Below are 24820 nucleotides of genomic sequence, written 5' to 3'. Positions count from 1 at the left end.
GCCTTGAAATCCACCTGCCTCTGCCTCCCAAGTGCTGGGATTAAAGGCATGTGCCACCACTGCCTGGCACCTTCTTTCATTTCTATTTAGAGACCTAAGTAGAGACCACAGCCAAGGATGGGTGAGGGGCTTGCTTTAACCTAACACTGTAAAACTCAGAAAAAGCTATCTAACCCTGATTTCTACTTCTCAATTGTGGCATTAAGATGGTAGTAAAAATTATGGACTGGTAAGGCTATATATATAATTTATTTTTATATGCAAATCACTTTGATTGCAAAGGGCTGTATGTGCAAAAACCTCAACTTTTTAATTATACTGTTACCCAGTTATCTGCAACAGACTGATGAATTTGGTGCAGTAAGAAAATGCTAGAATTTGGTACATGAAGTTTGGGGAAACTGACAAATGCTTTCCTTTCTATCTAAGTACTATAAATGACCCAACTCTCTGCTCTTCAGATAAGACAGAAAAATCATTTTTGGTTAATATTTAAAGTTCAGTTAAGGGCTGGTGAGATGGCTCAGCAGGTAAGAGCACCTGGCTGCTCTTCTGAAGGTCCTGAGTTCAAATCCCAGAAACCACATGGTGGCTCACAACCATCCGTAAGGAGATCTGACTCCCTCTTCTGGAGTGTCTGAAGACAGCTTATATGTACTTACATATAATAAATAAATAAATCTTTAAAAAAAAATAAAGTTCAGTTAACATCACAGGGATGTTCAAAGATAGTTGACAATACGCCCCTGAGATTAACGCATGAACTGTGTTTGCCTATATCTAGCTTGCCTGGCAGAGTCAGACTGTTAAAGAAAGCAGCAGCTTCTCAAAGCTCTTGCAGGGAACACAGGGTCAGGACCACTTAACGCCAGGGCCGAAAACGGAAGAACAACATATCAGACCCAAGTTCCATGTTAATCTCACCAGCTCACCAGAGCACCAAGAAAGCCAAACCTTCAAGAATTCTATAGGAAACACACATCTGTCCGTCAATGAAATGATACTCATACTCAGTTCTAAGCCCATTCTCCATTTCCAGACACTAAAAGCACTATTATCAACCAGACCTAAAAATTGAAACATCCTAGGATACAAACTGGTCTAAAGCCACACAATACTCAATGCAGCTCATTTAACATTTTAAAATACTAAATATTACTAACACTGTGGAAATTAAAAAAAAAAAAAAAAAAAAAAAAAAACATCCTACTGAAACTGAATTGCAATAGTGTATCAGTCCAGGGGGTACTGGCAACTGTGAGACACAGAAGTTGGGATATAAAAATTAGATATAAGAATCTGGATATTGCTGGGCAGCCTGTAATCACTCTACTCAGGAGGCTAAGGCAGGCTGATAAGACAGGAGACTAAGGACCTCTTTTTTACACAGCTTGGCCTCTGGCATTTGCAACATTGTTTCCAACACAAGTACAGAATATACCTCGTTGAAGGCAAGTTTTACTGAAGATATAAACTCAGTAACAAATTCCTCATTTTATATGTACACTGTATGTGTAGAACTTCTTCTACTTTAACCAATAGGCAACTCTCTGATAACCTTAGAGAGTAACTGTAGAGAGTCACCCTGACTCACTGAGCCATGCAAGTTACTGAGAAGAGAAGCCCAAGTATGTCCTGTGCCACCGTCCAAGAGCCCACCAGTGTATATTACACAGATCTGCGTATGTGCATATGGAAGACCTTTAAACAAAGGAATCCTTAGGACATTTTAGTTAGAGGGTAGAATTGAAAATTCCCCTTTCTCTCTCCTACAGTTCACCACCAGTCCCTTATCGTTAATAACTTGAAAGAAAAATGTGTGAATTAAACGACAGGCTAAGGGGGCTGGAGAGATGGCTCAGCAGTGGTGAGTACTGGCTGCTGTTTCAGAGGACTCTGGCTTAATTCCCAGCATCCACACGGCATTTCACATCTGCGTCTAATTACAATTCCAGGGGAGCCTGACTCACACAAACATACACATAGGCAAGGCAAAAAAAATGCACATAAAATTAAAAAAAAAACATTAGTTAATAAAGATCAGCTATAGGTCTTTCTCTCATGTGGCACAAATCTTAACAGCATCCTGAATCTACCCTCTCTGTAAAGAAAAGGTTTCAAGAGTTCATGAGGGTAATTGCTCCTCGAACATCTTGTGGAAAAACTTTATGGATAGATGCTTAAACACATCTGCATCACGCAGTGATTTGCATTAAACACATGGAAGGAGTAACTTAAAAACTCACTTGCATACTCAAAAAGCTGAAAGTAGAAATTTAATTTCTTTTTATAAACTCATTTATATTAGACTTTTATTTCTCTTAAACAAACAAAAAATGTTTTTAACCTTTATTTATGTGTTTGTATTTGAAGGTCAGAGGGCAACTTCCAGGCACTGTCATTCCTTCTACCATGTGTGTGCTCCAGGGATCGAACTCAGGTCTTTAGGCTTGCTGGCAGGCGCCTTAAGACACCGTGCCCTCACCAGGCTAAGAGTTTATTTCTTAAAATGATGGACACTTATAATTTTCAAATTGGGAGCAAGGGAAGACTGAAGTCAGAGCAGAGAAATTCACTCAGTAAGATCCCTGGGAAGTGGAGGCACAAGCCGGGCGATGTTACACTCAGGGGGCCATGAGGCAACGTGCCACCTCCCAGGACTGTTCAACTGTGAACTGAGCTACCAAAGCCGTGAGTGCTAAATCAAACTCACCTTAGAATCATTCAGAAAAACTTTTTTCATTAAAGCCTGTTAAATGCTGATGAGTGTTTAGAAAAACCACCCATCATTATTCGGTGCTTTGTACTGAGAAGTCAGATTGACATGGGAAAGACCTCACATCTGCACAGGATGAGTGGTGAGCGTTTAAAAAAAAAAAAAAAAAAAAAAGAGCCAGGCATGGTGGCGCACGCCTTTAATCCCAGCACTCGGGAGGCAGAGGCAGGCAGATTTCTGAGTTCGAGGGCAGCCTGGTCTACAAAGTGAGTTCCAGGACAGCCAGGGCTACACAGAGAAACCCTATCTCTTACCCCACCCCCAAAAGGGGGGGCAAAACTCTTGACTCACAGAGAAAAGTAATAAAAATCAATCTAGGGTACAAATCTGGTTCTCTGAAGGTGATGCCCAAAGTGGAGCCAACAAATAGCACCTAGTTTTCCACTGGAAAATTCAGTTTAAATGTACATAAACCCATTCATTTTTAGTAGAGTTCCCAAGCTACACAATTCAGCATACAATCTTCGCAGTAACCTGACCTTTTCAGCTGAGTGGATGGAGAGGCCAACCTAAACAGGAAGCTGGTGTGCCACCCACCTTGTCCACCTACTAGGGCGGGGCAGTGATCTCAGGCTTGGAAAGAGATGCTAATTAGAAAATGTGCATAAATTGTGTCCTGCTGGATCCCCAGCATCCAGGAAGGGATTGTTAGTTGTTATTAGCACATAGGAGAAGTGGGAACCAAGCAGTGTTTAAAAACTACATTACCTCCACAGGACTGTTTATGATCAGTTTAAAATACTCATGAAAAATAAGTCCGATATTATTACAATCACATTTTCCATGGGGGAAAATAAGCCAAGCTTATTTGTCACTGATAGAGCGCTGAGATGGTGAACTTCACATTTGGGGAAGTATCCACTTATGATGTTTCCGTTACAAGTACTTAGGGAAAAGTTACTGCTTTTGGGATTAGAACTTTTAGGAAACATGTAATAAGCTATTTTGCACAGAAGTTTTTCTCAGCTCAAAAATAAACACATCTCTAACTTTATCAAGAAGGAAAAAAAAAAAAAAACTTAAAAGTTGTCAAGCAAGCTGGAGAGGACCAGGGTCCTGGTTAACCAATTCTAGAGATTGTCTTTTCCCAAAATAAACTTGTCAGTGCCTGAGCGGGGCGAGTACTAGACTCCAGCCTACTCTGAGCTCTGCAGGGGGCGCCTCCCCCCCTTGCAGGCGCTGTCACTACTTGGACTAAGACTCCAGCCTACTCTGAGCTCCGCAAGCACCCCCCCCCCCCCCCCACCCCCCCACCCCGTGCAGGCGCTGTCACTACTTGGACTAGTTTGTGCTCTAGATATGTATTTTGGCATTAGTCAGTTGTGAGGGGTGGCCCACACATTAAACTCACAACTGTCACAAAAATGTCCTCACTAGCCGGGCGTGGTGGTGCACGCCTTTAATCCCAGCACTTGAGAGGCAGAGGCAGGTGGATTTCTGAGTTGGAGGCCAGCCTGGTCTACAGAGTGAGTTCCAGGACAGCTAGGGCTATACAGAGAAACCCTGTCTCGAAAAACAAAACAACAACAAAACAACAACAACAACAAAATGTCCTCACTAGATAAGACAATTCAAGCAAGAAAAACAACAAAGAGCTACAATGTAGACAATTTCAAAACTGTGACTCATTCCTAATGACTTCAAGAGGCTGGGATGATATATTTATCCCAAAGGCTAAGTAAATGTGAGACTACCGACAGTTTATCACAGTGTCCTAGCAAGGAGGTCCTCCTATAAATGCACCAAAGTTTTTAAGTTTAGGAACACTAGGAGGGTAACAGCAAATGACTCTGCCCAGCAATCTCCCCTTCTGCAGGGACAATCAAAAGGCCTCTCTCACCCCAGGGGGCAGGAGTGGAGCCCTGCAAACAGAAATGCTGCAGTGATGGTATTTCTAAACCAAAAGCACTGGGGTGGGAGAGGCATGGACAGAATCCAGGCAGGCGTGTGGCATTCCTGGGCTCCCCCTGAATGCACAAGGCTTTTTAGGAACAACCACCCCAATTTTGTGTTCCCACACTACCCACAAACTGGCCAGACCTATTCTGAACACTTCCCCACAAGTTCCCTTTCTTCAGCTTCTGTACACATAAAAAATGGAAAAGCGCCAATCCCTTTCTTGAAGTGCCACCAGGCTTGAAAGGGAAAACATTCAGAATATATACACACATACACATACAGAGACAGACACGCATGCACACACTTAAAAACCACTGATACTTCTTCTATCACTAACTAGAGAAATGAAGGAGTCAAAGTTCTAGTTAATTCCATTTTAAAAGAAAATTCTTTCAAGCTGGAGAGATGGCCCAATGGTGAAGAGCACTTGCTGTCCTTGGAGACAACCCAGTTCCCAACACCCACAGGGGGCAGTTCACAACCACCTGTTACTCTAGGCCCTAGGAATCTTAAGTCCTCTTCTGGACTCCACAAGTCATGAAGTATATATTCATGGTGCATATATAGACAAGCACACACACACACACACACACACACACACACACACACACACACACTTTTAAACTACCTTCAAGCTAAGTGTATTAGATATATTAGATACAAATAAGCGATAAGACTGACATTATCATGGACCTCAGGAAGTTGAGCAGTACACAGAATAAGTACTTTTAAATAGAAAAAAAATCCCAAAGGAGGAGCCCATACACAAATGATGGGGATTAAGGAGAACTGGATAGCACATATGATGACAATCCAAAGGTACTTCTACCGTGAGGAAATGTAGCTGAGTTCTAAAAGGGAAGTAGGGAACCCCCCAGTCACAGAGGGAGTAAGACACTGTGTCCTAAGCAAGCCAGCTGGAAGGCCAAATCATGGGGCTTGTCATTGTACAAAAATAAATACTTTTTTAAAAATTTAAGCAGAAGGCAGGCAGGAAGAGCAAAGGCCATGGGAGAGGCTGAGGCAGGGTGATGCCCATCCGGTAGAGGCTGATGACAAAAGACACTGAGAGAAGAGGTGTGAAGTGAAGATCAGCTAAGCTTAGAGACCTCGGACAGAGGAGGGAACAGTCTCTCCTGATGGGATACAGCAGGAAAAGAAGAACTGCAAGAAACAAAAGCAAAACCTGGTCACTCACCTCACTTTTCCATTTCAAATAGATTCACAGACGACCTCAACGTAAACTCAACTGTTAAAACTTTATTGAAAACAAAACAGGGAGCTGTGGGGATTAGTGTTTTGTTGCTATTATTGATTTTTGTTTTTTTTTTTAATAATAACTACCAAACTTATGGCATATTAAAGAGGCACAGCTCATTAAAATGAAACCTTTCTCTTTTCCCAGGTACCGCTGGGTGAATGAAAGGTCAGGCCATGAAAGGGAGCCCGCCATCTGGTAAGGAACCGGCTAGGACTTCAGGGGCGCTAAGAAAATGACTCTTAGATGGGTAGCAGTTATGGATAGCTCGCCAAAGAGACAGAGAACAAGACTGTGACAGAGTGCGACGTGGACTGGAGACCTGCAGATTAAAACAATGAAGAGCCACTGTAAGACACTGTGAGCAGACAGACGCAAACACTGGCACTGCCAGATGCTGGGGATGACGCCAAGTGACAGAACTGGTGGCCACAGCTGGCAAGAATGCAAAATGAAAACGGCCACTTTACAGGACAGTCGCAGCCTGTGCTACAGAGGGAGGCTGAGAATGGGCACTTTGCCAGAAGAATTCAAACTTGGGTCCACATAAAGAAAGCAATGTATGAACAGTCATGGATACCCTTCCTCCTGTCAGCCCCAAAGCCAGTGTGAGAGGCCATTCAATGCATAAACAGTAGCAAATATGTATGCTTGACAGGAGCTGATCTGCCACCAAAAGAAAGAAAGAAAGAAAGAAAGAAAGAAAGAAAGAAAGAAAGAAAGAAAGAAAGAAAGAAAGAAAGAAAGAAAGAAAGAAAGAAAGAAAAACCCATTCAGCTGCATAGTCCCAATGAAAGCAAGCCCATCTGCCCCGTCACACTGAGGACAGGCAAACTAGCTGGGTGGGTGCCAGAGGTCACAGTGAGAAAAATGAGTATCTAAAGACTACGCATTTCCAACTTTGTTACAAAATTAATTTATGTGCCACGTAGTCAGTGCATAAAACTGCTCCTCCAACTGTGATGGATATGCCACTCACTAGGACAGTAATGGAGTGACATCAAGGGAGGGGTCAGGTGCTACCGAGATGAGGTAGAGAAAAGAGCAAGGGCTACACGTCACCTTTCTTTTCCTCAGTGAAGGGTCTGAGAAGGGCAAAAAGAGTAAAAACTGGTGGACATCCAGCAACAGCAAGCCACTGGTTTGGGTAAAACCATTAAAGCACTGAGAGAACTGAGGAAAACACAGGGGGAGTTCCGAGGCACATTCACGGCTGGGAAGGAGAGCAATGGCAACTTAAGAGACAGAAAGATAAGGGAGAAAACATAAAGTCACAGAAGCCAACAGAGTGCACTTCAGGAAGTACAAGTGTTCAAACCAAGGCCCTGCTTGCACAAGGTCAGACAGAGAAAAGTCAGGAGCTCCTGTGTTTGGCAACAGAGGGGTCCTTGGTGACTGACCACAGTCACCACAGTGGTGCAGGTGCAGGAAGCAAAAGCCAGGCTGGGTCAGTCTGAAGAGAGACAGAATCTGAGAAGCTGCGACAGTATAGATAGACCAGTCTGACTAGAGACGATGTGTAAGGAAAGGTCGTGTGGGCTTCCTTCTGCTCCAAGCCCACAGTGAGGTGAGCAGCTCCGCATCTGGTCCCAAACTCGATGAAGCCACTCAACAATGCACTGTAAGAAGCCTTTCTGTGAGAAGCTGCTTGTCTCCAAGGAGCGCTTCTCAGAGCTGGCACTGGGCAGTTCTCAATCATTTCTATACCTGTTAAGTCTTCCTTACTAAAAACTGGTGTACGAAAGCCTGACAGATACTTACAGTGAGCCTGGGGACGAGGCTCAGCGAGAAAGGATGCACACTGCTCTCAAGAGAACCCAAGTTCGGTACTCAGCACCCACAGTGAACAACTGAAAACTGTGCACGCATGCGCACACACACACACACACACACACACACACACACACACACACACTTATATAAAAAAATACACAGTTAAGAATGAAAAAATAGGCCAGGCAGTAGTGGTGCACGCCTTTAATCCCAGCACTTGGGAGGCAGAGGCAGGTGGATTTCTGAGTTTAAGGCCAGCCTGGTCTACAGAGTGAGTTCCAGGACAACCAAGGCTACACAGAGAAACCCTGTCCTGAAAAAAAAAAAAAAAAAGAAAGAAAGAAAAAAAAGAAAAAAGAAAAAATATTTTTAGAAGATCCCCAGAGCAATGATTTATCAGGATTATCTGATAGTAGAGGAAAGAGAAAATAAAAAATCCCTTAAGATTCAAGAGTCAGAAAAGGCTATATAAATCCAAGTGACAGCAACGGCTTGCGAAGTTTCCACGGAGCAACTCTTCCTCCACATGGGACTCCAGTACAGTCAAGGCAAGCGCAAGCCCAAGGAGCACTCAACTCTCAGGATCAGCTCAACAAGGAGAAGCAGGCAAATGCAGAAAGAGCGACTACTACTGCCTAGCTCCACAGCTGGTGCAAAGACCAGGGAACAAGTGAGCAGCTACTGGGAACTAGGAGAGAAAACCCCCTGCAAAGCATCATGGGACCTCACTCCTACGTGATCCACCTCCACTCCTACATGATCCACCTCCATCCACTCTTACATGATCCACCTCCAGGTTCTTGTGGTAAAGAACATACAAAAACACCAGGCTTCTGTGTCTAGCAAAACTATCCTGGGAAAGCAAAACAAGATTCTGGCAGACAAGAAGAGATGGGGGGCTGGGGGTGGAGAGGATGGTCACAGAGACACGCCTGGGAACATTAAAAGTTCCTTAAAAGTTCCTGTAAGAGGAAAACAAGGCAGCTCTACACAAAGATGAGCTTGGAGACAGTAGGAAAGTGGAAAAGATACTGCTGAGATTCTCAACTGAGCTAAGCCTGTTCTGAATGTGACCGCACTAACACAGGAAGGCTAGTGAAGGATGAAGGATGGAGAGAGGTCTAGGATGCTGTGGGACGAGGAAGCTGCTGGGCTCAACTGAAATAAGTTACCTGAAGGTAGACCTGCCATAAATGGATACTGTAAACTCCAGGACTAAAATTAACCTTAGTGAGAAGGCTAAGAGAAAAGAAACATGGAATTTCATAGAATGCTTGCTTGCTACCAGAGAAAAGGGGGGAGGGGGAGAAAATGCATAAAAGAAATGAAAAGTTACATACAAGGTAGCTAATATGCCGACTGTCTCAGCCATCACTGAGACAGTGTCAACAAACCCCTCCAAGGGCGAATGCCATCAGGAAAATAAGCATGAAGATCCAGATGTGTACTATGAGATACTCTGCTCACGTTCAAACACCCATCCGGATTAGAAAGAGTGCTAAGGGACAGGCATGGGGGTATATACTTGTAGTGCCAGCACCGAGGCAGAGGCGGGAGGATCTGGAGTCTAAGGCTGGCCTGGGGCAACAGAGTGAGATGCTAGACCAAAAGGAGGGAGGACGGGCAAGATACCTCAGAGGTAGAGCAAGCCGGGTGCAGCGGTTTGCATCTGGAACTCTGGCACTCCCAGTGAGATGGCTGGTGGAAACATAATCGTCCAGGACATCAAGGGCCAGCTGGCTAGCCTGAAGCCTGCAGCCTGGCAGAAATAACAGGAGAGACTCACCTCAAAAATATGAGAGCTGATACCTGAACACTGTCCTGTCTTCCAATCACGCCCCATGACATGTGCCTACACTGGTGCACACACATCACAAGCACAGCGATATATATATATATATATTTTTAAGTAGAGAAGGTAGTATGTGTCATGCTTTCACTAACCAAAAGAAACTGGAAGGCTGGGGATGGTGGCAGAGTTCTTGCTGATCATACATGAAGCCCTTGGGTTTGTGTCCCAATACCACATATATCAGGCATGATGACACATGCTTATAATCCCAACACTTAGGAGAGGCAGAAGAATCCCAAGTTCAAGGCCATCCATGGCTACATACTGAGTCTGAGGTCAGCCATAACACAAAAGAAGCATTAGATGCCAGAAAGTTGGCTCAGTGGTCAAGAGCTCACTGTTCTTGCAGAAGACCCTAGTTTGGTTCCTAGCACTGGTCTGGGAGCTCACAACTGCCCTCAGATCCGGCTCCAGGGCATCCCATACCCACCATTAGCACCTGTATTTGCAGGCTCCAAGGCCCACCCCACCCCCACCCCTAGACTCTCACATACATATACATTTTTTAAAATCTTTTTTTGAAAAAGAAAATCTAATAATGTGGAAGAACTTGTATTCATTTCAAAGTTAAGTTCGAGAACAGGAAAAACATTCAAGATATAGATAAGTATTAATGATTGAAAAGATCAATATTTTTTTTTAAAAAAAAAAGATCAATATTGTGAGCTGTGAACATCTGTAGTATGTATGTGCTCACCCCCAAACTCCCCACCCCACCCCCACAAATGAGACTACGTGGCAAAAACTGACAGATTAGAAAACCAAGCAACCCTCTATTCCAGTGAAAGACTTATGAGAGTAACTGCCAGGGCCTATTGGAGAGAAGAGGGCACAACCTAACATGTTGTCAGTCAGCAGGACCTAAATGACAGCCTGGGGCCACTACATCCAACAGAATCAGAATCCATCTTCCCCTGAGGTTTACAGAGCACATTCACCAAGACAGTCCGTATTAGGGCGATCAGATACCCAACAACAAACGCAAAAGAACTCAAATGTTTTCAGACAATGGAATTAAACCAAAACTTAGTAACACTTACCAATCACTTCCAGCCAGCTGCCGCCCCTCAAATCCTGGCAACGCTTTTACAGTCAAGAAGTGGGTCTGAAGAGAAACTGAAAGTATTTCAAACTAGAGGCTGCCAGGGGGACTCCCCATGTCAAGACTCCTACTGGACAAAACCTGGACAAATCCCAAATCTAATCCTCAGAATGCATACAAAGGAAGGTGGACGGGGGCCTTTCTCTGAGCACGCGCCAACATAAACAAAACTTTACAAAAATATTTCAAACTAAAGGAAAAGGAAATTCATCAAGATCTGGGAATCAATGCAGCAAAAATACTACCAGGAGGGAAATAAGCGGTGCTGAATGCACATGCGAAAAAAGACTCAAGAATCTAAACTACCATCTTAGGAAAACTAGATTCAGAAAAGCAGTGCAAACTCAAGGCAATAGGCAGGTAAAACTGATCAGAAATCAAACAATCCCCAAACCAAGACAACATTGGAAAAATCAACAAAACCCAACTCTAGATCAATGCACTGACTACTGGCCACAGTGACAGCACACACTAATGACACACTTGAAAGAGAGACCGTGAGATCCAGCAAACACTAAAAGGGCAGTAAGCATCAAGAGAGCTGCCCCAAACCTGGCAACTTAAGTGAAATACACCAATTCCTTCTAAGACCCAATCTACTTAAGCATAGGGGGAGGAGGGGGGGAATGTTGTTAAAGGCACAGACCTCTGTACTTAGTTATGAAGGCACTAATTAGTAGCCTTCCCAAACAGAAGCACTAGATGCTGATGACAGCACTCCTGAACACTATATATGGACTTGTGTGGTGTGCCTGCATTCAAACATGCACAGCCTATTCGAAAAGATGAAACACTGGCAAATATTACCCAAGTATCTCAAACAATGGTAACACAAGAAAGGGAAATTATAGATTCACTTCTCTAATCAACAATGATGCAAGTCCTTGACAAATAAAATCCCACCACACCTAAGTCCCACTCACTATGATTTAGCCAATGCTTGCAAGGCTGGCTCAACTCAGAAACCAATTAATAGAACTAATGGAATCAAGTTGCAGTCAAAAAAAAAAAAATCATACGATCATGAAAATAAATGCTCTTTAAAGATTTGGTTTTTAAGGGGTTTATGTCTCTCTGTATGTGACAGGTGTGGGATGACGAGTGTGTGGGTGCCTTTGAAGAGCGTATGAGGGCATCTGGTACCCTAGAGCTTTTGTCAAGATTCAACATCAATTCAGGATTATAAGCACTAAGAGCAACTGTAATGGAACTTCAGTCTCATAAGAGTGCCTACATGACTGTGCAGCTAAGCTCACAACACCTTCCCTAATACTGGCTGCACAAAAACATGTCCTCTCACGTGTCCAATATCAGATGGGCTAGTGCAATAAGCAAAGGAAATGGAAGATAAACTCAAGAAGAATAAATCACAAGTATCTCTGTCCCCAGACACCACTCCCCACCAACCTCTCTGGGAACACAGGTGGGGAGGGGGGATCTCAACTCTCTAGGTCACTACAGCAGGGCTGAAGGACACGACAAGAAAGCCAGCTGCTTCTTAATAAATATATATTTATGTAAAGAACTGAAGTGCTGATGAATGTGAGAACAGACAGGTCCCGTCTTCAAGAATGGGAAGACCGAAACTTTTTAAGCTGTAAGTTCATCCCAAACTGACATTAAATTCAATGTAGCCAATCAAATGCTCAGCTGGTTTTGAGGATGGAGACGAAGATCTGGGACATTAAGAGGCACAGAAAAGCCAAAGACAGAGAAGAGCACAAGACAAGGCACGTGAAGCCTCGCATGGCTTCAAGTCACCCCCAAAGCTCCAGACTGAGAGGAAAATGGTAGCATCGCAGCATCAGGACAGGACATCGTGCCAAGAGACAGAAACCAAGAACAGAGTTATCTCTGAAAACGCAACTCGGCAAAGTCTTCAAAGTTCTGCCCTTCAAGGGAAGCAAGCATGTATCCTACAACTTTTGCAAAAAGTTAATTCAAAGTCAAAGAAATACTTGTAAAATGCCAGACCTTGAGGGTGGGGCAGGGGACATAGAGGGGACAGGCCAGGGCTAGACAACAACGAAGAGTGGGGGAAAAAAAATCTATGTGAATGGGTTTGGAATAAACTTTCACAAACAGCACCAAATCATGACTCATTAAAAGGCGTGTCAGGATGGACTTTACTTAAAATGAGTAAAATAAACACACTCCTCCGAAAAGAACATGGTCAAAGAGACTAAAGACAAGCCAGAATCGGGGGTAAATTTTGCCAAACATACATCTGACAAAGCACTGGTATCCAAAACACACCATAAATTGTCCAAATCAATGAACTGATCTCCAAGCAGGCAAAAAACCCTTAGGATACCTAATGTCAAAGAAGTTAACAGAGACAAACCCACCATACACAACAGACCTTTCAACAAGGATGGCCTGTGAATTCAAACACTGAGTGACCACTGCACTCCTGCGAACAGCCCAAACCAGACACCACCAAACACTGAGGCGATCAGGACACTAGAGGATTCAGTCACTGTTGGCAGGGATGCAAAACAGGTCAAAGAATCTGCGTTTCTAAGATGCCCTCCCACCCTCCCACACCTTCTCTGGTGCCCAGGGGCAGCTAGTCCCAAACCACACTTTGAAAATTATCTCTACAGAGAAAAACCAAACCCTTTCTGGGGTTGGGGTGGTGGTGGTGGTAATAGCTCTGTCAGTAAAGCCCTTGCCTTTAGAAGTTTGGCACTTTTGTGTGTAAAGGAGCTGAGGTTAGCTTACCATAGGACCCAGTCACAGCATGAGCAGGGGCCCCTAGGGGTTCCAGGTCAGTGATTGTGTGACACTGTGAGAGCTGGGACTCAGCATCAACAGGAAGTGCCACACTAAGGGAGAAGGGAATTATAGGAAAGATATCCACCTTATTATCTAATGCATTTTCCTAGGATTCCCAGACTTTTTAAAGCCTGTGAGTATGCACTAAGTGGATCCTTCTGCAGACCCACCACTGCATTCTGTGAAAATATCCTGCCCTTCTTTTAGCAAAGATTTTTGATAAAACAATAGATTAATTCTTTAGACTAACTGACTTTCATATGCCATCTCCTTTGCCCACTGACAGTATACTACTCTTGGGCAGATTTTACAAGCTTTGAGTTGCTTGGCATATAAAACAGAAATATCCCCAGCTTTCTCACAGGTTAACTGAACCATTGGATAAGCATAGGCAAAGCACCCAAGAAGTGTGTCCACTATAGCTATGCAAACAATACTCTTGTTTTCTCCAAAATCCTAATTCTGCTAAAGTAGGAATGGTCAGCCCTCCTCTATATCCATAGATCTAACATTTCAGACTGAAAATACTAGGGGTAAAAACTGTCTAACGACACATTGAGGACAGGTCTTATTGTCGCTCCTAAGTACCAGTGTATTAGCTAACCTAGAGATGAGCTTGGACACACTGGAAGTTGTGGGTGGGAACACACACATCCTGCATTATTTTATAAAAGGCACTTGAATATCTGTGGATTTGAGCTCATCCATCCGAGCTCCAGAGACCCATGAGCTCCTCATGACTTCCTGGAGGTCAGTTCTGCATCCCGGTGAAAAACTTAAATATTCCAACTGGCAACTAAAAATCGTGCTAAGCTCGAACGATGCTGCGCTGTAGAGCATCTGGCCTCTATCTCAATTCACAGCACAGGACTGCATCTGCACTAGAACTTGGGCTTCCGCATCTACTTCTTCACCGTCTTCAGTTGGTTTGGTCCATTTCCCAAATTGTTCCAATGAAGCATTGCTCCACATTTCTAATTCTGTTACTAAACACAAGTTCATTTCCTCAATGCCAGTCATGTAACAATAGTTTGGCTCCAAAAGGCCTGATTACCCTTAAATCTGCAAGGACATCCTGGAAAAATAACATTTTATATTATACAGGTCATTTAACACACAATTCAGATATCTGTGTCAGAACTAAGTAAGCAAACCAAAAATACCTTAAGTGGAGGTTATGCGTTTGTAGCTGATGTTCCCAAGGTCTTCCCTATTACCTCAACTCTATTCTTTTACTAAACTATGCGCCTTGCACAGCTTGTGACTACCGACCTGATTCTTATAATTTCTTTGTGCTTTACTACGTAAATTATCTGCTTAGGACAACCTCAACGTAATAAACTTAAGTGCTTACTGGATAAAGACGTAAGGACTTATATAGGCTATATATCAGTGATGTAAGATCCCATGGACAAGCAAGGTCAGTTTTTAATAGCCAGACACATCTGTACCGTGCCGGGTCAATGTTACATGATAAGAAACAATGAAAATCCAAGACATGTTCAGAGACCTATAAGGCTCTCAAAGACATGCTTCATGAATAGGGGAATGGCCATGCTTGATCTAGTAGAAGGAGGCGCAAAGCCAACAGGAGACCAACTACTAGACATCGTTAAGTCTGCCATATATGAAAAGGACCAAACTTGTTTTGCCATCCAGGAGGGCCAGGTAAGACCTAGCAACATGATATCCTGTCCCGGCTGTGGCTGAGAATTCCACACATTAATTATTTATGAGTAGTGTGGAATTAGAAATGGTACACTGTTTCTGTATTGCAGTCAATTGTATGTTCAGGGGTGATAAACTGGTTCACAAAGCAGACAGGAGCAAACCCTGGGCCAAGCGCTTCTCAGAACCTCTCTCCTCAAAGGCTGAGCTGACGGCAGACTTACATCAGCAACTGCAGAGTAACAACTTTAAAGCCCCTCCAGAACGTTGACAAGCTGGAGTCCTTCTGCAAACAGCTCAAATGTGATGTAATTCACGGTGTTTTCTGTTACCTCTAGGGAGTCAATGACACTTGTGACCTTAAGAAAACAATTCTAACCTGTTTTCTACCAGTCAAGACTGAATTTCTCTCAGATACACCAAGTATTATATTAACACTCGAGTTTTTTTTAACCTACTTAATTGTCCTTAAGGAATATAACAGTAGAACTTTCTCTTTCCAATTACTTTTATATACTGGATAATATTTCTTACTCTTAGAAATATGGGATCTCCAACTTACTTAAAGTGAATTTTTATAAAAGTCCTTAATTTAGTAAACCAAAATAAATTTTCTAAAGCATAGGTGTAAAGCCACAGAGATGAGAAGTCAAAGGCAAAGTGACGGCAGGTGGTAACTGGGAAGCACCCACATTTCAATGCCAAGTACAGCGCTTCCACGGTCCTTCGCAGGATTCGAGGCACCAGGCTAAAGGCCAGAAGTGACACACACCTGGGCTGTACTCAGGAGGCTGAGGCAGGAAGATCACAAGCTGAAGACAGTCTGTGCTGCACAGGAAGACTGTCCCAAACAAACCCCACTAAACTAAGTATGGGTCATAGACACTAAGAAAGGAAATGTCCATAAAGAATACAGTGTCTATGGATATATTTCCAAATAAACTGCAAGCATGTAAAAACAGATCTGTGGCTTGTCTATTTCTGGGGTCTGGAAAAGTTTCTGGGAGAACCAGGATCCTGCTCCTCTCTCTGCTGGGAAGTCAGCCCTAGTGGGCTTGTGTCATCAGGAGACACTGCTGGCCACACTCTGAAGCTCCTCTACCTGCACCGTGCCTTACCTCTTCTGGAGAGAATCCCTTTGACCAGAATTTCTGAAAACTCCGATGCACACTTCCAAGTCCTGTAGAATGTTTACTCTAATAATCTAATTTTGCCTCAGATGTATATATGAGTGGAAAAAGACTCCAAGGCACCTCCTGTGTGATTACTTTGATTTTTTTTTTCACATTTAGAACCCAATTAATATGGAATCCTTTTTACAGGTAACAAAAATAACCAAATGGGAAAAAAAAAAAAAAAGACCTTGCTTCGAAAGCCCAAGTACTGACATTCTGCTTAACAGGGCAGAGAAGAATGAGCTGTGTGCGCACTTGCAGTAAGTTTAAAGGTCAGGGCTCCACAGTCACTGGCTTGTGACTTTTCGTAGAAAAGATGCTATCCAAAGATCTATCCCTCTCCAAAAAACCAAAAACTCAACCCTTATTTTATCACGTACAAAAATCAAAATATGTTTATACTAGAGCTAAGCTATTCAGCGGTGGTGAAGCAAGCCAGAGACCACGCCCGACTCTTGAGCATGTGGGCAAAACCCACATTTCCACTCTGCAGTGTTTTATTATGAGGGCTAATGATAGTATGGGAAGACTGCTCTCATTCGTCATCATCTTTGCAATTGTTTTGAAATTTCTGATGCCTATCAAAAGGCTCGAGTAGAGAAACAGCTTTCCTCTGAAGCAGGACTGTGGGCCTTTCGACATCTCAATTCTAACATTAGAAACCCTGCCCTCTAATAGGAACTTTAACTCATCTTTTCCAAACTTACCCGATGAATAAGAGCAAAGAACCCTGGCTCCACCCCCTGCCCCAGTGTACCAGGCATTTCACATTAAACTTCCGTTTACAGTGCTCACATTTTGCTCAGAACAGCATTTCCCTGGGAAGCTGAACCGCTAGGCTGTCAAGCCTCAAGCCTGTTTCTCGTGTGGGACTCCACAGTGTGTGACTTAAGTGTCGGAGTCCACTGCCCGAGCCTCACCTTTGGGAAAGTGCCATGGTGGCTGCTGCGGGAGGTGAATATATGGCTATGACGACCAGAGTCACCCAGGTCTGGAGACATTAAAGGCAAGGGTCTCTCAAGTCAAGGTCTACTATTTGTTCAAGCCAGATATTAAACAGAAACACTTTTCTTGGTGACACCTCATGACTTGGCCAGTTCTCTAACCAGCTATTATTTTCAATAGTTTCTGTTTAAAGCAGAGAAATAATTTCTGTATGCTATTTTTGTAACGGGTTATATTTAGATCAATCCAATCTCAAAAATTTAATCAAATTACTCCTAATATTTACTATACTGACTCTACAGTTTTAACAGAATTTTTTTCCTAAAATTAAAAAAAAATTAAAAAACAATATATTCAGAAACACTTAGCAAAAGACACATAAATACACTTAAAAATATGGTTGCAATTTTCACTTTCTACTCCTGAAACAAAAATAAGCCATTTATCAGTAAGTGCATTTTTCCATGGAGAAAATATTTATTAGTTTTCAAATGATCACATAATACAAATATTACACAATAAATCATTCTAGGAAAAAAATCACTTATATTAATATTCATAGAGTAAACACGGAAAAGATATAGGATTGCATATTGTGACACGAAATTGTTCTTTAAAAATCTAAAAAGAAAATGCATCAAAATTAAAATTCAAACAAAACAGTTCACAGTGATACACAAAAAGTTTGACTTTGCAGTAGCTTGTAGTGCATGAGGTAACGGGAATGCACTAACATCTCTTTTGCATACTTTAAGGAACAGAGCTGAAATTCATTAAAGCTTGAGATTCTAAGGGTAAATCACTTTCTGGCTTCAGTGCTGAGACAAAAGGCTTGTGGGCTCAGGCCATAAAATGGTTCCTACTGTGGTTTAAAGAATGCAATAGGATGTCTAGTAAATCCCAGTTTCCGCTTCCAAATTCCCTCTAAAGCATTAGGTACCTTGTCTTTTGTTTATATGCACTTATCTAAGTCAGGACAACAGGGCTAGAATCATTCTACAGGAATTCAGAGTTCTGTGGGGGAATTTTTCAGTTCAAAATTATCTTTAATATTTACTTTTAAAAGCATTAAAACTTTTGAAAAATGATTTATAATTAAGAAATAGTTCTTATAGCCAGGAAAGACTAAAAACAGGTTATCTCTTAGCTGATAGTCTTAAATGTTAAGAGGCTAACATTTTAGTTCTCCTATTATTAATTCTACAATGTCTCTTCTTAAAACTTATTCCAACTTAAAAGGAACTGGCGGCATCAGGTGACTGTCACAGTTTCCCTTAGTAGCTTTGACTGGCCAGTTACCAGATCACCAAAGAAACAAACATTAGTTTGACAGCTGCGGCCAATTGGTAAATTGGACAATTACTTTAAACCTATTCACACCTACGGTTCACTCTGACTGTTCACTACCTCTGCTCTGCATCACTCAAGAGGCACAACGCCCGAAGTGCAGAGTCAGCCCTTCAACCCTAACAGGCATTTACTGCTTAGGAACACAGACTGGGCTCCACTGGGCCTCCAAGACAGCTCCATGACTTTCATCATTTCATAAACTACAGTAAGAATAAGGCTCAGGACCAGCCAGAGATGAGCCAAGAGTCCCTCCTAACACTTCAAAACTTCGGTCCACCCTGTATTCGCTTTGGCGATGGTGACAAAGGTGGTGGAAGGGTTCCTCAAGCTTTCTGGGGGTTTTTTGTTTATTTTTAAGGCTGCTTTTTAAAGTGGGGGTTGCCTATGTGGTTAAATGATTTTCAGTCCCACAAATCTTTTAAGTCAAACAGATACAGAGAGCTGCTTTGAAAGACAAGACTCTCAAGCTTCCTCTATTTCAGTCTTCAGAATAAGAAATATTTTCATGGCCATGTAAAACTCCAATACGAAAAGATTACTTCATTATTTGAGCCTTTCCATTTTCAGACCAAAAATAAACCCGAGTAAATCTTGGAAGTTTGTAAGTAACAAGATCAGGTGGGCTGGCTCATCCTTGTGTCTTCTAGACATAGTGCATGGGTCCGTTCACCACTGCCTTCCACACTGCAGGTGCTGCCACGGGGACAGATACCGTCCATGAGGCTCTGCTAGAGGAGTTCCTTTGCTGCAGAGGTATGATGTTTACCAGTTGAAAGAAATCTGGGCAATTAGAGAACAAATAAACCGGTCTCCCATTATCAAGATACCTGGAGTCACAGAAGAAGCCACCAAGGACACAATGAAAACTTGCCAAAGCAACAACCTCACACTCTACCCACTGCAGACGGTAAGAGATGCCTGCACTCACACCCTACCCTTGGCACCAAAGAAACTAAGAAAGAGTCATCTTAATGCCCTAGGGAAAATCTAGTGTTGAAATAAATTACATTCCTAGGGACTAGAAAACTACTTTTGAGTATATAGCTTTCAGGAATATTAAATCCTGAAACTTATATTCATATTTATTTTATTAAAGAATGACGCCTCCATTTGACAGTAAAGCCACAACAGTGCTACCATTCCATCTCCTAAGAGACCGAGTGTGAAGGCCTAACATTTACGATAGAAAAAAAAAAGACCAAAAAGTCCACTCTAATAGGGCAGGGTGACACCTGAATAGTCAACTGTATAAATTTAGAGATTTCAGGCGTCACCCTACAAGAACTCTATCAAGTCTACTGTTACAATAAAGGCCAAAGCAGGGAATGACTGCCTTTAATTCCTGTGAACTACACAGGCATGGAGCAAATTGTGTGTGTGCTCCAGATTAGCCACTGCATCAATTATCTGGAGAGAATATTAAAGTTTTCGGTTTGTTTTGTGAATGGCACTAGACAGTATTCTCAGGAAACACACAGGCTGCAGTCCCACTTGGCTCCTCCAAGAAGCCAAGGGGATTCCCAACAGAATGATGGGGAATGGAAGGACACTCCACTCTATAGATAAACCCAAGTAAATAACGGAAAGCACCCACTTGTTTATTATCCTTTCCCACTCTCTCCAGGAGCTGGGTATTCTGTCTCCAAGGGTTCAGTGGACAAAGTGGAGCCCTGACGTCAAAAGCTCTCCGTGGTCTTGGCTGTATCTGTGGCTCTAGGATCACTCCTTGTACCTCTGGTAGGAGAGAAGCACTGAAATAGAGCTGAATATAGATTTAAGAAAAAATTCTTATTAAAAAAAATTACATACTCTGGTCATTTGAGTTTGTAACGGCTTATCCTCAGGACAAAAAGGAGCAATCTTGGTGCAAACTTAAGTACCATCTTAATTTTAATTTTAGTCATCTGTTACCACAAATGATTGATTTCCTCGGTAGATACTAAGAAGGGGCCTGAACTGGCCTAAGCCATAGCATACTCTGTGACAAAGCGCTCAACTTCCAACAGAGATCGGAGGGAAAAAAATCATAAATTATTATGGGAAACAAGGTCACAGTTGTTATAGGGGCAGGGGGAAGGCAGTCAGCCTGCTACAGCAAAGACCCCAGTTAGTTCTATGGAAGAGAAGAGGACGGACTGGGACGTAGAAACAATATCACAGTAAGGAATACTACTAATCAGGACTGTCTACAGAGCTCAATTTAACGGTTTAAATTCCAGTAATTTAGACAGACCGATCAACACTCTAGGCCAATAGTATAGCTACAAAAAGGTTAAAGTGGAGTTTTATCAAAGCTCTGACTAATGCCAATGAAAAAGGTTTCCTTCTTCAAGCGGTCAGTCATCTTTGAAACTGGAGGGCAGCGTAATACTCATAGGTAATAGATACTTAAATTTTTTTAAATGCATGATCCTTATTTGGAGTCATGAGGGACCAGGAATAATCATTAGTGGCCAGAATGTAGAGATTAGAATATCGAAGTATACCAAACAATAGATGACGGTGAAGATGCTGGGAAACAGCTTTATTATATAGGACAGAGGTTTAAAAGCACATGGTGTCTGATCCAGGGAAAGCTCAAAGGAGATGCAGAGAGGCAGGTGCAGATTGAAAGTTACAGGGACTAACAGCACTGCCTTGGGGAAATGATCAGCTGTCTGTGCACAGAGTGCTAAGTTCCCCTTAAGTCTGAAGCTCCTCCTCCATTTCTAAAGGTGCTGCGTGTCCCTGCTGCTTGTATCAGTCAGCCGTGGTGTCCTATTTCTGGGACATGTTATATTCTGGGTGAGCGAAGGAGGGGAAATGCAGCCAAGCTGTTTTCCCCTCACACCAACTGGTGATCACAAGTTTCCTTACCTGTTAGTGGGCCGAGGTTTGTGCTGTCCTGTTCTCTACCCAACAACCAACAAAGGTTACATCTCAGCCTTAAGGAGGCAGTGCCGACTGCCTTCACTTCCTCCTGGCTCTGGCAGCCAGTGTGGAAACAAACCAAAGCTGAAAAGGAATGGTTACTCCATTATCTAACAACATTTACACTCAACCTGTTTAAAGCCTGAGGAGGAAGAGCAAGCTGAACCCTTCTACTTAGGAACATACCCAGCTAGGTCTGAGGAATAAAAACAATGTGGCCCAAGAAACCTGTGAGGACTATAATTTCCAAAAATTAAAAAGAAAAAAAAGTAGTAGAGGAGGTGGAATTGGCACCCAGGAAAGACAGGAAATCAACAGGCAGAGTACTTCACAGGCCAAAGTGGCAGCACGTGGCCCTCCCTAGCTCACAGTGCCCAACAGACTGCAAGAGGCTGTGGTTTTAAAGAAAGCGCTGCCCAGGGCTATCTCACTGGGGAGGGAGACCAGGAATGACAAAAGGAGAGAAGCACACACTAGAACACAGCCATTTTAGCTTGCAAACAGCAAAAGCCAAAGAAAGAGAACCTTAAAATCTTGCGTTCAGTTACAGAGCAAGTTCGATTCGAGCTCCCCAAAGTCCCCCTTCTCTCAGCTATTCCTGTAGTCTGTCCAGAGCACCAGGCCTGCGGCACGCTCTGACTCAACAACCATAAACGACGTAGATTTCGCCAAATAAAAATTACTTTGATATCATTCAAGGGGGTGCTCATTTTACTGTAATTAAAATTCTGGTTAGATTTGATGATTTTATACAGAAAAACGGACAATTTCAAGATGAAGTCGTGAAGTGAAGAGCATCGACGGTGTATCTCATCAGCACACAGCAGGCCACCTCCCCCACTGTCCCCAAAGCATTCCTCTATGTGACATAACTAAGTTTTCTGCAAGACTAAGACCTAATTACTAGAGAATAAATTTCAAACCAAAGGTAACAAACTCTGTCGTGCCGTGATATCACAGCGAGGACGGGATTGGCCTCTGTACCCACGAGCTAGCAAGGTCATCAGTGTCCTCTGGAACTGTCTACATTTCTAAAGATTCTTACAGAAAATCCAACTACGTTCAAATCAAAAAGAAGTGCTAAGATATATATATATATATATATATATATATATAATACTTAGTATGATGATATATATATCTTAATGATATATACATATATATCATTAAGCATATAAGTATCATATATATATATATATATATATATATATATATATATATATATATATATACATTTACACATTTACACATCCTACTGAGAAAGATGCATTCCTTGGAAATGTCTATCAAATGAGGCTATTTGTAAAACTTGTCCTCAGTACTATATTATCAAATGAGGATATGTGGCTTATTGGTTTGATGCATTTTTATCATCAAAGAAAAAGAGAAAGCTAAACCTAATTATTTTTAAACAACACACTAGAATAACATTTTTTGTTGCTGCTTTTGAGGATGGCCTTTATCTTCCATCTCTGCCTCTCTAGTGCTAGGGCCACACAACAGTCTGAACCAGTCCACAGATGTGATTCTCCCTTAAAGTTTGTGCAGCCACTGATCTAGTTAAACCCGCTGCTTACCAGTGTACAAATGTATAAAGCAGACAGTAGAAATGACTTGATCACCTGCCATAGCATCTTTTTCTTACCTACCTTCTAGCACGGACACTTCCTGGTTCAAAAGAACTTCCATTTAAAAAATGAACTTCCCACAGACTGCTCTGTCCATAACTGTTCCAGCTGGTCATCAGAAGAAAACTGATTTTCTTAAATAAATGCAGACTCTTTGCTCTCCAGGCCCTAGAAGTGTGTATGGCATGCTGAATAAATAATTCAGGAAATGTTTTCCAAACGAAGTGCACCAGTCAAGAAAACCGTAAAGAGAGCTGCGTTTCCTGGCTTACATACAGTAGACACTACACAGTTCAACTTGAATTCTTAAGGAAACAACTTTATCCACGGTATCAGAGTTCAGACTACCTGCCAAGTGCCAAGCCAGTGTATCTACACAGTCAGACCCCATCTGAAAACAAACCACCCAACACACAACAAAACCTCCTCAACATGGAACAAAATTCCACTATAAATGCTTTTTCATTCTTCTGAAAAGGTAATGTTCAAAATGTTACTGATACTGAAGTCCCATCACTAGATTTAAATGTCAAGTTTTGTTAAAAGGTAACTAACCAGATGTGTCTTCACATGAGCTAAGGCATAGAATCAAGTAAGAGATGAAAACTGAGACAATCCTTAACACATGATACATTTAAAGTGGTCAGCTTACTCAGACTGAAGGGGAAAGGACAATCAGAAACAGACCTGGTAAGCCCTGCCAGCCAGCTGTGACCGACAGCGAAGGCGACCGCAGAGGGAAGGAGAGACGCCATCATCCTCACCTCTGACTCTTACAGAATAAAGAACTGTCTATTTGACCTGCCCACACCATGGAGAGTCATTTTAAGTCTTAAGTCACTCAACTGTGAGTTTTATAGTTAGCCTACCTTTTCCCTCTCTGAAAGCCCCTTCTGCTGGCTTGTTTTCTTAGTATAAAGTACTGGCTTTGCTCTTAGAACCGTCAAAGAGACTCTGAAATGTATGTTACTTTAGACAAAATACCTTTTTTTTTTTTTTTAAATCCTAGGACCCCAAGTTGTACACTGTATGAATACACAGAGTAAGAAAAGACAACAGGTAATATTCATGTTTCATTGATTGCATCAATTCCTTTAGTATCTTTATCCATTTATGGCAAAATCCACCATTGATCAGCAACAACATCAAGATGAAGAATACAGCTGAAAAGGCCCTGATGTGGCAAGGATGTCAGAGGCTAAATCAAGACAGGAACTACAAGAAACTGATGCTGTCCTAGGTCATCACCTCCACTGAGACAACTCCTGTAATGGGGCAAGCAGAGCAGGCAATTCCCAGCCTAGGCACAGGCAGACAGAACACCAGCACTCCTCAGCTACTAAACTCCTATCCCGTCCCATCAGGAGAAAACAGAAACAAGGTGAACAGAAGAAAGCCTTGGCTATATGAAAACCCTATCTGAAAAAAACAAAGCAAAACCAAAGACAGACTGCTTTGAGCTCACAGTGTATTTGGCTTTAATTCTTGACAGTGCCACTGCTACAAGAACTTACTTCCTTCATATTTATCAAGCCAGAGATCCAAACCTCCACAGAGAAATAAAGCAAGGTGCTAGGATAATGGCTCAGCAGTTAAGTTAGGATTTAGTTCCCAGCACCGCATGGTGATTCACAACTGTCTAACTCTAGTTAAGAAGATCCAAAATACTGTCTTCCAGCATCCCACAGAACTAGGCACAAACACTG

At 42.4% G+C, this 24820-nt stretch overlaps 1 protein-coding gene across 7 annotated transcripts in view; it reads right to left on the bottom strand.

The window, feature by feature from the left end:
* Positions 1-24820, bottom strand: part of Tsc22d1 (TSC22 domain family member 1) — a 93398-nt gene that overhangs the window by 50046 nt on the left and 18532 nt on the right. Inside the window, exons 2-4 of one of the 7 annotated variants that reach the window (XR_003844397.1) lie at positions 21433-21570; positions 20171-20338; positions 17620-19356 (exon numbers count right to left, since the gene is read on the bottom strand). The exons of 3 other annotated variants lie outside the window; for them this stretch is intronic. Coding sequence is in view for 2 of the 4 variants with exons in the window: in XM_029541805.1 (XP_029397665.1) it covers positions 21489-21570 (82 nt within the window). In the remaining 2 variants the exon portion in view is untranslated. 3 more of the 7 variants (XR_003844396.1, XM_029541807.1, XM_029541805.1) reach the window with 3 other exon arrangements.

Source organism: Mus pahari, chromosome 8 (assembly GCF_900095145.1).
Source record: "Mus pahari chromosome 8, PAHARI_EIJ_v1.1, whole genome shotgun sequence".
NCBI classification, from domain to species: Eukaryota; Metazoa; Chordata; class Mammalia; order Rodentia; family Muridae; genus Mus; species Mus pahari.
The sequence above is the reverse complement of the archived record's forward strand: the minus strand, read 5'-3'. Positions and strand labels throughout refer to the sequence as shown.